Source organism: Arctopsyche grandis, chromosome 6 (assembly GCF_051622035.1).
Source record: "Arctopsyche grandis isolate Sample6627 chromosome 6, ASM5162203v2, whole genome shotgun sequence".
Taxonomy (NCBI): Eukaryota; Metazoa; Arthropoda; class Insecta; order Trichoptera; family Hydropsychidae; genus Arctopsyche; species Arctopsyche grandis.
The window spans coordinates 23,393,709-23,412,943 of record NC_135360.1 but is presented as its reverse complement, the minus strand read 5'-3'; the positions used below and the strand labels follow the sequence as shown (position 1 = coordinate 23,412,943).

The following is a 19,235-nucleotide window of genomic DNA, read 5'->3' as shown; positions in this document are numbered from 1 at the left end:
ATCTTGGCAGCCAACACTTATTTATTTAAGGTTAGGTTAAGTTAGGTTTGGTTATATTTATTTAAAGTTAGGTTAGGTTCGCCGAAAGCTGCTGCCGCCTCAAATAACAGTCAACGGTTTTGAGGTGACGTTCAACAGATTACTGCGGTATTTGGGAGTGCAGATCGACGATAAGTTACGCTTTGCAGAACATGCAGATAAAGCGGGAGCTAGGGCGGTCCGAATAGTAGAAGATCTCGCCAGACTGATGCCCAACATCGGTGGACCGAAACAGAGGAGAAGAAAACTATACTGCGAAGTAGTACACTCAGTCCTCTTGTATCCATTTGGGCTGAATCAACTAAGGTTGAGAGGACGAAGCTCAGCCTCGCTAGAGTTCAAAGAAAAGCTGCAATAAGAGTCGCAGCGGCTTACCGTACAGTATCAGAAAATGCCATTCTGGTGTTTTGCGCCATCCCACCGATCGACTTACTCGCTTTCGAACGACAAGTGATCTACAAAGGTGATAAGAAAAGTGCAGCCAGAGAGACAACAATGATCAAATGGCAAGACAGATGGAACAGCTCTGAAAAAGGTCGATGGACACACCACCTCATCGGAGACCTAAAAGCGTGGTGCAAAAGAAAGCACGGTGAACTAAACCACCACACGAACCAAATACTCACAGGTCACGGGTGCTTCGGGACCTTCCTACACACAATAAGGAAGGATACAACTCCGAAGTGCCACCACTGTGAAAGCGAGAAGGACGACGCCGCCTACACAGCCTTTGATTTTCCGGCATGGGAAGATGATCGAAGAACACTCAGAACTGTACTCGGCGTAGAAGAACTGACACCGATCAGTATGATCTTCCACATACTGGATAGCGCAACTGCCTGGTCAGCGTGGGAAGAATTTGCTTCAACGATAATGAAAAATAAAGAAGACGCGGAAAGAACCCGAGAATTTGAAGGTAGAGCCATAAATGGCTAATACAAATCTGCTTCCCCGAATCAAAACATGAAAATGTGTCCGGGCAGCGGAGGAGTCAAGGGGGTGGGGTTTAGTCGGTAAAAATCTGACACTATCCTCCAGTTCGGGCTGGAGGATGTCTTTGGAAGATTCCCCACCTCCGACGATAAAAAAAGGTTAGGTTAGGTTAGGTTAAGTTAAGGTTGGTATTAATATATTCAAGAGTTCAGCGAAGAAGTGCACTATGAGTTGCTGCTGCATATCGCACGGTATCCGAAGCAGCCATCCTTGCAATAACAGCCATACCACCCATCGATCTGATCGCAGAAGAGCGGAAAGCGGTCTACAGAAAGGAGCAGAAAAATGACGCAAAATAAAGAACTATGTCTTTGTGGCAGACTCGATGGGATGCGTCAACTAAGGGTCGGTGGACGCATCGACTCATCAGAGACCTGAGGGTTTGGAGCCGGAGAAAATATGTTAACTCAAATTTTAACAGGACATGGCTGCTTCGGAAGCTATCTGCACAAGATAGGAAAAAAGCAACACCAGGATGTCATCACTGCAGTGCAGAAAACGACGATGCTGAACACACTGCATTCGATTGTCCAGCATGGAACGCACATAGAACCAATCTAAAAAATGAACTCGGTGTTAACTCATTAACGACGACTAACATGATTCCTGCTATGCTTGAGAGTGCAGAGGCGTGGACAGCGTGCACTTCGTTTGCAGTATGCATCATGCAGGAGAAAGAAGAGGCAGAACGCGATCGAGAGAAAAGAAGCACCACCTTGATGGCTGCCACCCTTGAGTAATACTTAATTAGTAGCCGGGTGGTAGCTGAAGAGGAGGGGGGTTTTAGTAGGTAAAAATCCCACACTACCACTGGAATTAAACACGTCGGTGGTGTCTTCTAGAAGATTTCCCCCCGCCGGAAAAAAAAAGGTTGGTATTAAGACGTGAACTATCGTGTTCGAATTAGAAATTCACTGACATTGAGAAGTGAATTCTATTATTACATCCGTAATCAATGCTTGAGTCAGTGAAATTATAATCTCACTGATGAAATTATAATTTCACTCACAATAACAATTTCACTGTAACATACATAAGTATATATTTACATGATAAGAAATATTTTAAGTATGTACATATACTTTGATATAAATATAATGTATTTTGTTTGTATAAGTAGTTATGCTTTGCCATAAATAAAATGTATTTATATATTTAATTCCCATCGCTCATGCGATTTTTCAAGTTTTTGCATTTAAACTTGTACTATAAACATAAACCAATTAAATGTCAAGACACGACGAACAAAGATCGAAGAAAAATTCGCAAGCGAAGAGCACTCGACACGAACGCTCGCCGGGGAAATTATTATGACGCATTAAAAAGTGCGAAATTGTTGCTTTGTTAAACGCAAAAAGAGAAAACATCGCTCAAAAGCTAATTCCAAAACTCGGCGAAAAATATAATATGAACTTTGCATGAAACTTGGTAGATACGAGTACCTTTTTGAGGGGCAAAAGACGCGGCCGCAATTTACCCCCCCATTTATGATGCGGAACTTTTAAGTGCATAAAAGTACACGTACACGTGTGTGAGAACGTGCATACTTGTATAGTATATGACGATATACGCATATGTGTGAGGACGAAATTGAATGATGGTGAGGAAAAAATTAAATTCGTTCCGGTAGACTAAAATGACAACGGCGAAGTTATAACGACGACGCTCGTTATACGCGACGTTCGTAACCGAGCGAGTGGCTTTTCGTTAACGAGACCTGAAGAAAAACCAAAATCAACTTATAAACTAGACGAGAAACCGTGACACTTTAGTGACGCACCCCGAATATACTACGAGTTGAATGGGCTAATTTCATAGAAAATATATCTATATATGTATATGTAATGTAACGTGAGGCATTGTTGTCGATGAGTTATGAATATTGTATGTGCTTGCAAATTATATCGTAAATAGTTTACTTTAGAATGTTGGATCTGGCTAATAGATGCATACGCGTATACTTAGTGTAGTGGTTAGAGTACACTCAAAAGTGTGGAACGAGTTATCTCGTGGTTTCCAGCTGTAATGGGCGTATCCTAATGTCATGTTAATTCGTACGATCTTATTATTTCGACAAGTTTCTACACAACATTTATATTCAAATGTGGCAATTACCGTTATCGATCACTGTCAAATATAAGTCATATTATTATAAAATATCACCAAAAATACTTCAGGGGGTGAGTTTTGTCAAGGAAAGCGACAGTGAAGTACCACTTTGTGTGTCGGTGCACCTTTATCCAAATATATAAATAGCGTATTGTTAAGGTCAATGAAAATATATAATATATTATATTCAATTAAATATTTAGCGAACCGTTTACTGACTTGCTCCAGCACAAGAAAAGATATGAAGTTTATACATACATATGTCAGCACCGTGGATAAGTGGTGAGTATATATGCTTTAAAACATAGTGGTCACGAGTCCCACTAGTTGCTGCTGGCCAGATCAAATATCTTACGGACAGCATGGAAAGCTTGCAAAAATTAATCGATAAAGTTAACGCGGCTAGTAATAACAGTGGGTTAAGAATGAACGCAGCGAAGACAAAATTTATGATTATTACCAAAAATAAAAAAAACTGGAAATGCCTCCCACGCCACTAAAAATAAATGACAAAAACATTGAACTAGTGCATCAATATAAATATTTAGGATGCTGGTTGAACGACCAATGGGACCATTCACAAGAAATTAAAATCAGAATAGAGATGGCGCGAAACGCTTTCTTCAAGATGCGTGATCTCCTCTGCAATAGAGATTTCAATCTTGACCTAAGGATGAGAATTCTACATTGCTACGTTCTATCATTACTTTTTTATGGGGTCGAATCTTGGACCATGACTCAAGCTACAGAGTAAAAGCTGGCAGCATTTGAAATGTGGTGTTTCAGGAGAATGTTGAGGATCCCCTGGGTGGACAGAGTCCGAAATGAAGAAGAAATGAGTCCGATTGAAACGAATGAAAAGAAAACAAGAGTTATTAAGCGTCGTGAAGCGCAGAAAACTCGAATACCTGGGTCATGTGATGAGAAATCCGAAATATGAAATCATACAGCTCATATTGCAGGGGAAAGTACAAGGGAAAAGAAGCGTTGGTAGAAGACGCATCTCATGGATGGGCAATCTCCGTGGATGGTACCAATGTGACTCCACAACACTTTTCAGGGCAACCATGGATAGAGAGAAGATATATGTCATGATATCCAACCTCCTACGAGGAGAGGAATAAAAGAGAAGAAGAAGATCAAATATATTGGCAAACTCTGATAGGAAACGATCGACCTGGAGTCACATATCCAAGATCTGAACAGCAGCACCGGACCATTGATTAAATGCGTGACCACTCAGTTCAAAAAATTCCACGCTAATAACTGATCTATGCTGCTAGTTATTTAATTATGTGGTTTTTAAATATAAATTGATATGAATGAGTTTCTTGATTTGATTAATGCTATACGATCAAATAATATTCAGTAGCTTGATAATAATTTAAAGGATAGCGAAAATTCAGAACACGAATGAGGTTTCAATTTAATGAATTGAATAGTTAAAAAGTTAGAATAAGTCTCAACTTGGCAGTGGCTTAACTATTATACAATTATTTTATCAATATAATGAAACGAAAAAAGAAATATAATAATACTTTAAATGTACATGTGAACGTATATTTGTAAATGCATTTGAATTTAATTGATTTAATTCACTTGTTTATTTTTATTAAATTTCAGTCGACGAATAACGGTTGAGCCTATAACTAGGCAAAAACTTTACGCGATTTTTTAACGTTTCAATTAATCATCAAAATTAACAAACGATACAATAAAATCGTTCGCGAACGAAGCTCAAAGCTTCCAAGAAAAATAATCGCAATTTAAATGTGGTTTTATAGAATATCATCGTCCGCGAATCCGTATTTCGTCCACAGCATCCGCGTATTTTGTTCAGTTAAATCATCATTCAGGCCAGTTACTACATACATATGTAGTAACTATTTACTTACGTTTTGTGATACAAAATGATTTCAGTGCGTGTTTTAATTTTAATTTATAAGCTGTGTTGAAAGTTTCCTTCGCGTGTGGAAAATAAATTCATTTGTTTCTGTATAGGAGTAGTTTAAATTTAAAAAATAATTGATTTAATTCTAAATTCAATCAAAAATAAATATCAGTGTTTGTTAAATTATGTGAAGTTTTTTAAAATGTATATTGAATAAGATAATTAGCAAAAGTGTTTAATTAATTGTTATGGATACTACATAGAAATGGTGAATTTTCGTGTTTTATTATGTTACTATGAAACTTTAATTAACAATGCCGGGATGTTGATTTTAATTATTATATTTAACTTTTCAGGATGCAGTGAGGGTAGGAGATTTAATTTAACTCGAGGAGATAACTTACCCGTAAGCTTGTTTTATTTGTTTTTATATACATACATACATACATGTTCATACATTAATATGCACATAGACAATTAAGATCGTAGTAGATTTGGTTGTAGTATTACTACATACGTTTTAATTTGATATAGTATTTCATCTATAATCTAACATCTGCTATTTGTATGTATATAAATACTTCGTCGATTTTTAGTATTAAGTATTTATTTATACAAGCAAGGGCAAACAGGTAACCCCAATGCGCCTTCCTGGCCAGAAACATTGTACATTTTGATACAAATATTATATGTATTATACAACGTACATAAAATACATATCAATTAATATTCACAGATACACCTATGGTCAAATTTGTAAATTTGCAGCATTTTAAACAATTCAGTAAATACACATCAATTTACTAGGGTTGTCAGATTTCATGCAAGTCACTTTTTTAAAGATATATTTTCAAACGAAGTGATAATATTTAGAATATCTGTAATCGATTTTTTTCCCTTTTATTTTTAATATATGTAAATGAAAAGTATTACAATTACAATGAAGAAACCAAAGATAGACTTCATTGAGAGGATTGGTAAAAAAAAATTAATAAGGTTTTTGGTGCTTTTTCTTCAGCTAAAAAAAAGCTTTTAAAGCTTCAAATAGCTTTAGAATGCGTTGTATTGCAGGTAATAGTGATAGCCACCTAGTTTTTGAATGTGAGAGTAGATTTTTATATTCAATATTAGCGAAATCTCAGAAATCATTTTTTGTCTCACTTCTACACATAGTTCTCCAGAAAGTATAAGACAGAGACAAATAGTTCATTGTTGAATATTGCTGCAATGTTTACCAGACTGTCTGGTCCAGACATCGACTTTTGTTTATAGTTTATGTTAATTCAGAGTTAAAAACTTCTGTATGAATTTAAAAAGTAGTAAACCGCGACATTTGGGCGTCCCGAGAGGTTTTTTCGGGACACCGGGATACGAGACTTAAAACTGGTGACAATCCCGATTAATCAGGACGCCTGAAAACCCTAATTAACACCCACAGAGACGGTTATGGTCAAATTTGTAAATTTGTCGCAATTTATATGTGCAATTCAGCGAAATTCAAGATTCCTGAAAACTCGAGATTTGTAATAAAATGGGTAAGGTTGCCAATTTATTGGAACCGTTTCAATGAAAATCAGATAAATGAGCAAACTCTGAGAGGAAACCAGTGGGATTTCAAAGCTCAAAGCATTATATGCTAACCACTAGCATATTCTGATAAAATTTTTCTATGATTTATTAAAATAAAACCAGATATAATATTAACATTTGAAATCGAATTGAGACAAATCACCTACATATGTAGAACAGCCTCCATACAGAAACTAATATATAGTTATTATGTATATATGTATGTATATAAATTAAATTGATATATTTGTATGCAAATGTATGCATAATTGTGGAGTTTACACGGCCCATTTTCGCCAGATTACCTCGTGCGCGAATTGGGGCGCGTCGTTTAACACCTAAACCGTGGCACCGCACCGCACCGCGCCGAAACTGCGCCTTTCATAAATTTATAGTTTTAATTAAATCATTGCGTTTATATAAATTCTTTCGGAGAGCTAGTTGTTTAATTAAATCACGTGTAGGAAGAGGGGCGTTCGAGGAGGCCCACCTGTGCGGTCCCTTAATTAGAAAAACGTTTGCCGGTCGCACAAATCCTACAAAACTCGCCAACTCGCCCGCATGAATAATGGATGGTCAGGAAAACCACTTACATACATGCATATGTACATATAACGCGTACATGTTGTCGTTATTTTTGCCAAAAATGTACCGGTCGTGACGACCGCACAATACGACCATGCTTACAACGGTTTTTTTTGCCAGCAATACGTCGCCACTCGTCGAGTTTCCGGGAAAACGTCGGAAAAATTTTCCACGGAAAATTACCCATTTAATGAGTGTGTTGACGAATGCTCCGGCGCGTTGCGCAGTTTCTTTTCCTTCAGCATAATGATTTAATTTTCTATGGAAAACAAAACCCTTAGTTTACAAATCAATGCTGTCACGTCTAGGGGTCTCAAATATTCATAAAATCGATTATCCGAATATTGGATAGTTGGTTTAACGATTAGAAAATTTGCCTTTTAAAACAATATAAAGAAAAGGAATAATATTCAAATAATTTTATGAATACTTGAATTGATGAGTATTGAAAAGGAGGAATATATTCGAATATTCGAGTATTCAAATATTCGATTGGGACCCCTAGTCAAATTAATAAATCCAAATAATACAAATATATGATTTTCAATAGCTCAATTTATTTTTTATTGGTATTTTATATTTATTTTTATATAAATCTTTCGTATCCATGATAATATATAAAGATAATTATAAATACATAATAAGGTCTGTTCATACATAGTCAGCACGTATTGGCAGCAGCAGGCACCCCCCATGTACGGAAAGTATTCTTTGGTACATTCTATATGGACGGATTCATACTCCATTCGTGCATGCGCATTCACGCATTCATATAGAATGTACCAAAGGATACTGTCCGTATTTGAAAGTTGCCTATACAGGCCTTTATATATTTTATTTTATTTTTACATAGATATATACCAGGAATGCCTAACAGGTAAACTTCAATGCGCCTTCCTAGCCAATTACAAACATTGCAGCATTTTTTATAACATAAATCGATATATTACGAGAGGTCGAAGAACACGAATTTAACAATTAATTAATTAATGAACCAATCAATAGAGAAATCTATGGATTTAGACTTGTACATAAATGTTAAAATATTGTACATAAATCAAATTCAGATATTTGTGACATAGCGGGTAGGATGGTTTTTGCCAATTTGATGAAGGAACCGTTTCAACAATGATATCAGATAAATTGGCAAACTCTGATAGGACGTGATCGGCTTGGAGTCACAAATATTCAAGTCATATATATAAATAAAATCTTTAAAAATGTATACGATCTACATACATATGATTGTGAAGAAACCACTCGTTTAGACAAAACTAAAAGTACAAAATAAAACATTTTAATCGATCTAAATGTAATTTTTTTGAACGGATTAATAAGCGGAGTGCGATCATTAGTGAAAACTGCAGATTTCTCAACCGTGTGGTGCAATTCGAGGCATAGGTAAGTGAATTATGACGCCGTCGTCAGTTTGGTCTTGAGTCCTGATTCAGCTGATTATATAACCCTTTGAAAAGTCTTTGATGATAATCCAATATTGTGAAATAAACTTAAATAATACGCGTACTTTGATCATTTATAATGCATGGCGTTCACCGTGAATTAATTTCGCGTGGGAATTCAACATCATGTGATGAGAATTTTGTTGGATAAATGCTTACAAATAGATTAATTTAGAATTTTACTCCCTGAGTATTAAAATATTTAATTGAAGTGGGGGTTATTTTCGCGGAACGGAATATGGATATTACGTGCGGGGATAAATTAACGATGATAATAAAATTATTTTCGTTAGTTTAACTTAAAATTTGATATATACCCGTATTTACATATTAAAAGAATTTTAGTTAAGATATTCTAAAAAAATTCTATCGCAATTTTATGGTGAGAAATATTTCAAATACCGGAACTATTATCTCAATCGTAAATATGTAGCTGTTGCTCATTAAAATTTAAGAATAATTTAAACATACATTAAGTGCAGCAATTCGTTAGAGAAATAGATGAATAATTTATAATATTGCTACAGTGGTTAATGCAATTCGTTAGAGAAATAGATGAATAATTTATAATATTGCTACAGTGGTTAATGATCTTATTACCATAGTAAAATTCAGAAACATAATATATTTATTGCTTTATGTTAGAATAGTTTCATATAAATTTAAATAGCCCATAATATTTTTACTACTTTTCAAATCATTGCAACGGATTTTGTAATTTTATGTCATCACATAGTGTAAATGTATGTAGGTACATATATGTATATGTTACAGTCGAAGTGTATTTTCAGTTGTAATATATTTCAACTGGCGTTTGTGAGTTAGGTCAATCATATTCGAATACAATTATTCAACTAGTAAATTATATCTCTCCAAGCGCAAGTACATTTTAAACATATGCGCCAGTTGTAATATAACAGTTGAATTTTGACAGCTCTGGTATTTTTACAAATGCTTTAGAATTCAATAATGCGTTTATATTTGTTAGCTTCTATGAATAAAGGTAATGAGTACTGTATTACGATAACTATAATAATTTTTTAAAAACGAAAATGTGACAATCCAACTCAATTTACTAGTCGAGTAACGGTTTCATGAAAACCTAACCTCTCCATCTCATCTACTACGAATTTATAGTTGAACTGTATCTTCAGTTGTAATATATTTTGACTAGTTGGAAAGTAATTCACCATATGAATTGACTTACGTGGGTTAGATGGAATATATTACAACTAGTCAAGACATATTCCAACTGAAAATACACTTCAACTACATATAATGGTAGTTGGTACCTGGTTACATGGAGTATATTCCAACTAGTCAATATATATTATAACTGGAAGATACACTTCAACTGTAACATATATACTATATTTTATATAATATATAATAAACCAGAATAAATAGGTGAAAGGGCCAATATTAATTAACACAGCAAGTTTGAACGAAATCATCGGTTCAATATTGTATACATACATATATCAGACGTTTCAAGAATCATAATTTAACAATACTTAATAACCGATTTATAACAATACATAATTTAATAACCGAGATTATTTTATAAGCGGAAGATCTCAATGATCAGAACGCATCGTCCCGTAAGTTCTAATCCGTTAAGCGATCCGATTATACATACATATGTACATAAGCTGCTAAAGTAGCCCAAGTAGAATAAGTAGACAAGTATGTATGTATTTACCTGACCCCTCCTCTGAGCGTGTCGTCGTTTAATATTCTGTCGGCATGCAGCCAAAATACAGCTGGGGTATGGGCGGCCAAGTGGCGGATCTGACACGCCAACTTCAGGGTTGAGTTCCTCTCGTAGTACTTGTCGCGCAACTCGCGTCCTCCAGCCTCCACTATGCTTACAACTGGTGCTGAAAACAAACAAATACCGATAACTATTCCATTCTTAATTAGTTATTTGCACATAATATAGAAAGCCAACACAGTAAGTGGTGAAGAATTCAGCTTGAGATTAATTCAATCCGTGTGAACTCTCGAATGTACAGTGTATAGCATTCTTTAGCCATGTGATCGATGTTGAAGAATTTATTTGTTTTTTCGATGATTACGAATATGTCTATAGCCGATGGTAAGACATGGATGATTATAAAATCCAGGTTGACTGTTTCCTGTCGGAGTTTTTCAATTTTATCTGATAGTAATCGTTGAAACGGTTCCGTGCAAAATTGACACCATCAAAAATTCAACCTACTCACCAAAATCATTATCCGTTTTCGCTTCCTATTCTTTCCACTTTAGAAAGCAAGCGGGAACCATCGACGATAAAGACATTTCCTAAGAAAATGTCACTTCATGGCAAATAGCAAAAAAAAAATAATTGATTGGTAGGAGAAGGTAAAAAATGAAAATAGAAAAACTATTTTTAAAACAAATACTATAAAATGTGTGTGCACACATACATAAATGTAAAGTCAACCATTGGTATCCTTTTACGCAAACTTAGAAATGTTGGTGTTCGGGCAATCTTATAACGTTATTTCTCGGTCGGTATTTTTTGTACCGACCGTTAGGTTACTAGTTCTGGAGCTCCACAAAACTCAATCCTTGGGCCTCTTTTACTTAACTTCTCTATTAATGTTAATACATATTCTCTTAGCAATTCACAATTTTTACCGTACGCTGATGACCTAAAATTCTTTAGAACCTATTTTCCATCGTGCATTTGGACTTGCCGAAAATTATTTTTTCAATTTTTAATTTTGTATTATTGCTTTTTTATAATTTTATTGAATATTTTTTTAATGAACACGTTTTTGGTCATATTGGTGCTTTGGGACAATCTGTAAAGTCACTAAGGTCTAAATTTAATTTGAAATAAATAAAACGTTAGAACCTGAATTTACAATTGATTTGAAAAGCTCTTTACACTTTATACTATACATATACATACATGTAGGTATAAAAATGTCACATTTTATATTGAATAAAACGTAGTTCCTGGCGTCACAATGTAATAAACCATTTTTCTATTGAAATTTTATAAAGTTTTATCTTTTGTGTACAACTTGAGTATGATATTGACAAATGTAGTCTATTTCTCATCGCTTCTGAAAGCCCATTGAAATCCTTGGTAATAAACTGACTTTCTTTCTCTTATATCCACCGGTCAATACGATCACAATAACGATGTGAATATATGTATTGTGTTTGACTGATCGCTCCCACCATTACTACAATACATCACAAAATATTACTTCTCCCATGTGGCTGTATATGTATATCTCCAGGAATATATTACAATTATAAATGGATGTATCTCTTCAAGTTACATGATCATTGTATCAGGGAGAAAACATTAAAAAAAGAGCTTTATAGAAAAATGTATGAACCCGTCGAGTAATTTATAGTAATGGCCGTGATTATTGAGATGGAATGGCGTATTTTTACCGTGTATGAAATGATCGATTTTAAACGTGCGAAGACGGTATCAATTCCTCAGGCGCCATTATTCATATTTGAAGCACTGGTCGAAAGTGATGTAGGGTGCGACCTCCCCCAACATCATATCTACAAATTTATTACCGAAAGTCATAGACTACCCCAGACGGGATCGTCGAGATATTCCCACATGGGAATTTAGAGGCTTTTCTTTCCCCATCCCCTTTTATACAGAAGAAAAGACTGGTGGAAAAAATCTCTAGTTTATGTGTCGATAAATATTCCGGTTCAAAGGCTTAAGTTCAAATGTCTGAATACGCTACTGAACTTGAAGAAATTGTATTTTTTTATACTCCATACAAGCATGTAACGCATTACTTATAAGTATTGATAAAATAATTCACTAGTCGATGGGAGTTGAACAAATGTATGCATGCATAAGAAGTTTTGACCAAGTTTAGTCTTTTCATGTACGGAAGAATTAGTTTAAATATGGCAGATGAAAAGCTTTAAGTGGAAAAAGATCGATAAAATGTTTTACCATTTCGGTCGTTTGTTTGTGTATCGTTATTTCGCGTTCATGGCAAATATTGAAAACGATGCCTGAGTAATGTAAAAAAAAGGTTTTTTTGTACTACCCAAGCCATCAATCCCTCCTTTTTCTAGTAGGTAACAAAACAAACACGTTCGTCTATATATACATACATATATACATAGGTATGTGTACATGTGTATATCCCTTTTCTGTGCTAATGCCTTGAAATATATGTAATCTTTGCGCTTTTCTGATTTTTCTCTTTTTCCCGGTCCTTTGTATGTGCGTGTGGTTTGTTTTTGGCGTCCTTTTGAAATCGTCCAAATTGACTCAACACTTATTCCTTTTCCCATTTTCACCGAATCGTTTTCCCTTTGTCGCGGTTATTTCCACTCATTTTGTCGGTCATTTTTGCGGAAGAAAAAAAATACCGTACACTCAAACTAAAAAAAACCTCACTGCGAAAGGGTCATTGATTTTTCTCGGTTTTTTATTATTATTTATTTTTTATTGAAGCTTTTCCGAGGTGTTCTCTCGATTTACAACAGCGTGACTAAATGCCGCATAAAATAAATAGATTTCTGCAATCACTACTCTACTTTTAAAGATATGGCGATTTAAATTTTAATACATTAATGTATCTATATGAACGAACCTTAATAATACATACATTTATATATGTATGTATGAATGCCAAGATAGATATGCATATAGATTCCATATTATTAAGCGATTTTTTTTAAATTATTCGTGAAAAATTTTATATTTTATTTTATTATTACCTTCCTAAATTCATTACAAACATTGCAGCATTTTTTATTATATAAATCCCTGTATTTCGAGAGGCTCAAGAACACGAAATACAATTAATTAATTAATCTATAGAGACATCTATGGATTTAGACTTCTACATAATTGTACATAAATCAAATTCATAAATCAAAAAGGATGGTTTTTGCCAATTTGATGGAGGAACCGTTTCAACAATGAAATCAAATTGGCAAACTCTGATACGAAATGATCGACTTGGAGTCACAAATATCTAAGTCCGGCCAACAGTATTAAAGATTAGCACGGGATTGAACCCGGTAAGCACTCGGTGCTAAACATAAACGCAACCACCGAGCCATACTGCTGGCTATGTATTTATTTAAATTTCGAATTAATTTGTTTTCCTATATCTCAAATATCCAATTCTTTTATAAGCGCCATCGTTAATTATTATATTTCCATACTTGAAAGTTAATCAGTTCATTTGTATATTCTTCATATTTCATATATATATATATATGTACATACATATATGATATATTATATACATATATGTTAGATATGTTTTCTATATCAAAATAATATATGTAACTGGCATGAAGACAAATAACAGGTTGCCTTAGCCTTTATAAAAGGTGCGAAAAAGAGACTTGGCGAAGAAATGTTAGAGACATTAGCGGCTTTTACAGGACGCGAGGGCGAAAAAAATAATCCCCTAATTAAATATCATCTTAATTCATTATTATTAGAGAAAATTTAAATTGCAAACATTTTCCAATATTAAAAAAAAAACACATTAAATTTGGTGCATGGAATAAGTTCGATTATATTCTTCTAATTTTGTTTTTGAAAAATATGTATATATTGAAAGTGAGGAAGAGTCGAGTATCAAAATTCGGCAATTACAATAAAAAGAGGTAAATTAGAAAACAAATTTGAAATGAAAACATGCAAATTTGTAAATTTATTTACATCGATTATGCACAAAGTGCATAGCATAATGCTTAACTATTTTCTGGTCGTGATCGTTAGTCCATAATGATGATGGAATTTGTTAAAATCTCAGCCAAAGTTTGGTACCGGAAAAGTTTATCTTTCATGGATGTATTTACAATCCAACACATACATATGTAGATATTTATACATGCTTGGAGACCTACTATAAAGTAAAAACTAACGGTAGTTACGTGTATGAGATTAATAAACGATGTTCTTTCGATTTGGACCGAGTAATTGAGTGCGCCATAATAGCCCAACGCCATTTTTAGAGCCTTTCGAGAGGGCTCATTCAAAAAGGCGCCTCCTTTTCCTCGCCCTCTTCGACAAAGGACACTGGATGAAATTGATACTTTCGTGCTCGCTAAGAGCAAAACTCCTATTACGATAATTAAACTTTAATAAGACCGAAAGAACGCGACACAGATACGAAAATTAAGATCACCAAACGACCGGAATTAATCAAAAACTCGAGGATGGAATGAGAAGAGGCTTGAAAAACTGTGTCGAGAGATGTATTCTTTGATCGAAACCGTAGGGGAAAACTTAGATATATATATGTATATTATACATTTAAATCAATTGAAATTTATTTTAATACAAACATAAAACAAATATCTTAAATATTTTTCGACCTTGCTTTAAAAATCAAGTATATTTTTTATTCGAATGGCTTTGCTTATTCAGCTAATTTATTTATTTATAAACTTGCCATAGTGACTTTACAGATCAACTCCAAGTCGTCACTATGGATTCTAATCAGTCTTTGCATGGTGCTTATAAGCTATTCGTCTAATATATAATTTTGAAAGATACTTTGTAAGGTTTAATGTAGGGTTTTGGGTGGTAGAATCAAGAAAAAACCTGTATATACATATAAGTATATTGTTTGCTATTTATATTTTCTTTTGGAAAATAGTGCCACGAGCATATAGCGCCATCTACTGAATATTAATTTAATTAATAAATAACTTTTTCTTTTGCTGTTTTATATTATTTATATGTAGGTAGGTAGGTATTTTTTACTTATAATACACCAGATGAAATTTTCATCGGGTCTATCACTAGTACATACATATGTATAATATATAAAATTATCCGAAATTTATGTGAATATTAATTATTGTTCTTTTTTGTTTTTTACAAGGCTTTGCTGACGATTAAATGCCCAAATAAACCATGATAATTACATTTTTTATCGTTATTATAAACCACCATTTCAAACTTAGAGATCAATGTGAGAAAAATTGTTTTTAATTAATTAAATGAAGCAAATATGTCGTATCCTTAGATATCAATGTTGAAATATCCATCAGAATAGTATTAAGAATTTTGATTAATCTCAGAGAGTGTATAATAAAAAGACAATTATTTTTTATTGTACTTCAGGTAGTATCTTTCAATTGTAAGTTTCTTTAGATATCATTTTCTTTAAGTGTTTTGCTCTTTGACATTTTATAATGAGTAAGAAGTCTCGAAAGGGAATTGATGCACGATTTGTAATTAAAGAAAAATTATTAAATTAAAACTTGTAGCTTTTATTGATCAAAAAAGTGAAGTTATTTCGAAAAGTTACCAATTTGCTCTAATATAAAATGAAAAATGCAGCAAAACTGTATTTATAACTCAATTTTAGCCCATTGGTTTATCAGCATTGCGCATTCAGAATGCGGTATGTAAAATATCCGTATATATTTATGACAGGTAGACCAAGAACAAATTTTTCTCAAATGTAGCTATAAAGTACAAACAAATTGTGGCGACAAAATAATAATACGATAATAACGTTTGCTCGATAAAATGCGAGTGTCAATAGTTGTAATGTCGGTTTTACGGGATAGCAAACATAAAGGTTCTTTACGAGTTGTTATCGTGGGGGTTCCGATACCCTCTCTTCTCGTTCCCCACTCCAGAGGGCTGAAACATTATCGGCTTTCGCGTAATCTATGAACAGCCGAAACATTGCGGTTAACAATATCCTTTAACCCCTTCGCAACACTACCGTTTACCGTCGAAACTAATTTAGCCTCTTCGTTTTCGTTTCGCGGCCGCTGTATATGCTCCGGCGATAAATATGTACATATATAGGTACATACATATGTAGGTATCAGTCGGTATCGGAATGGATCTACATCACGGCATCGAAAGGTCGAAAGATCGAAAAAGCAAATATCGAAAATCGAAAGATTTTAAGCCGAAAGATCAAAAAGAATGTAAGCATGGTAAATGGTACTATGTATATATAATATATATCAGTGGCATGCGGTGAAATTATCTCTCTTTTTGTCGTAAAGCCTTGCTTAATGTGCGCGGGCAGGATACGGGAGGAAAAGCCTGTTACTCTTGTATCCTGCCCGCGCAAATTAAGTGAGGCTGTACGACGGGGGGGGGGGGAGGGAGAGTTTTACCGCACGCCACTGATATATATATATATATATATATATATATATACATATATATATATATATATATATATATATATATATATATATATATATATATATATATATATATATATATAATACCTGCTTTTCATATGTATTCATGGTAAATGAACATTTTCGATTTTTCGACCGAATATTGGTAGTTTCTATGTAAATTGAATTCCGATGCTGTACGGTTCTCACATTCAAAGTCTGATACTAAATATCAAAGGGAATCAGTAATCGTGTAATATATTGGGAAGTTACGCCCAAGACACCGAAAGCCACGGGCATTAAATTTAGGACTAATCCTAAGACGCAGTGGCGAAGTTTAATATTCTATATCTGGCGAACGTACCGCACAGGCTCCGGAGAGAGGGGCAATGCCTTCGAACAGTAATAGCTTCGGCTAATTCCGAGCTAAGCTCCAATAAAAGTTAAAGCTCGCCTAACCTGGCATTCACGGTTCCCAGCTGATTGGGTTAAAAAGTGCTCCCCCAGCCGGATTAAAAGCTCTCTTCGAGCCACTTGGCTTTCTCCGAGTCCGAACTTACGAGGTCTGTCCGTTCGAAACAACACTTAAATTGGACGGGGAGTAAGAATTCGGCCAAGGGAAAATCCGCAAACAACAATAATTCAAGTTTGAATTTCGGCCGCGAATTATGAGCCCACAAACATTTACCCTAGATCGAGAGGGCTTGAGTTACACACGGAATAGGAGAGCCTTTCGGAGTAAACTACAAAATACATACAGCGTGAGAAAATTATAAATTACTCAATTAACTACATAAAAGGAAAGTTTTTCTTTCACTAACTTTAATACGAGCTCATTTTTAATTAACGTGGGTATTACGTGTACTGAATAAACTTATTGGAATAAAATTTTAATTGAAAAATAATGGGCCAACATTTTTTCACAATGGGCTGGCTAATCACAATGAATACAATTTTTATAAAAACATTATTATTACATTACAACGCTGAGAATAAGTATAATATAATATAATATTTTAGAACGGCGCTAGTGTTATAATTGTTCAATAATTAAGTATATTTTTAATTTTATTTTTTAAACATTTGTATAAACATACATATAATATAACCAGGATAGATTAATAGGTAAACTCCAATGCACTCTTCTGGCAAATTACAAACATCAATTAAAAATTATGTTTATACAGTTACATAGAGACAGAGTGGGTAGCATTTTGTAATATCAGCGAATTTAAGATGCTATAAAGTCGAATGCGCGAGAGATAGGTACTATATACAATGTATGTATGTCATCGGTTAAGTGGCAGAAAACTTTAAGTCAGTACCAAACCTTTGAAAATAACCGAAATTTATGATTTTCACAAACTTAAATGGTCTGGTGGTATAATAGTGCAAATAATATTTAGAATTTTTATACTATTTTTAACAGACTCCCCATGATACAGAACAACTTTAACAAACAAAGGTGTTTCTAAATTCCAAAATTGTTTTTTTTTTTTCAAAGTAACCTAATGTACAAGCTTGAACTATATTGACTTCCAGATATGCGATTCCAAAATATTAGGAGACCGACAACCTCTTTCGCAGTCAGTTTGTGTCGAGACACGGTCTAGTAAGCACTTAATTTTTGTTATTATGTTGAAGTTATTGTAAATTTATTGTTTCTGTTTAAAAAAAACCTACCTAAGGAACGATATCGAGACCAGCAATAGAGGAAGGGATCATTTTATGCTGTTTACGTTAGACCAAGTAAACGAAGGCAAACGAAGCAGTGAAAGACATCACCGATACTTACGGGGATATTCTGAAACTAAAAATGTGTCATTGGTGGTATAATCAATTTAAGATTTCGAAAAGAAGAGCTCAAATTGATGATATCCTGACGTCAATGGTGGAATCTGATCCTCGTCAAACCATCGAAGAATTATCGTTGAAGATTGGCTGACCATGGTCTATAGTTCCGGATCATCTTCACCGCATAAGAAAATTGTACAGGCAGGGAATTTGAGAATATTTTTTTGATTACTTTTCGATCCCCCTAATAAATGATGTTAATAATCAAAATAATTTTTTAAATTAAATCCTTTCAGAAGCACGCACAACATACATATATTGTAAAACATAGATATAAAAATTTAATTAACAATAATGAAGGAAGCCCGATGCGATTCGAAACTTTGAAAAAGCTTTCACCGGAGCAATGCCGCGCTTTCGCCGAGCGAAAAACATTAACTTATTTAAAAAGCTCTCCTCGTTTATTATTAACCCTTTCGCCACACAATGAATATTTGATTACGGCCGCGGATGTTTTTCGCGCGCGAACCTCGTCGGCTTTTAATTCCGTTTCGACGCAAACTTTAATAATCTAATATATCAATAAATAATTCTCGCAAAATTTCCACCACCACCACAGCCGTGCACTGTTTGCGAAAACATCGCGAAAGCTCTCCTCAGTCGCCCAC

General features: G+C 34.1%; 1 protein-coding gene across 1 annotated transcript; it reads left to right on the top strand.

Annotated features, from left to right (window-relative positions):
- The first annotated feature begins 1,337 nt into the window (after positions 1-1,337).
- On the top strand, positions 1,338-1,772 carry LOC143912653 (uncharacterized). Its single transcript, XM_077431949.1, has one exon. The coding sequence runs from the start codon at positions 1,338-1,340 to the stop codon at positions 1,770-1,772; it is 435 nt and encodes a 144-aa protein (XP_077288075.1).
- The last annotated feature ends 17,463 nt before the right edge of the window (positions 1,773-19,235 follow it).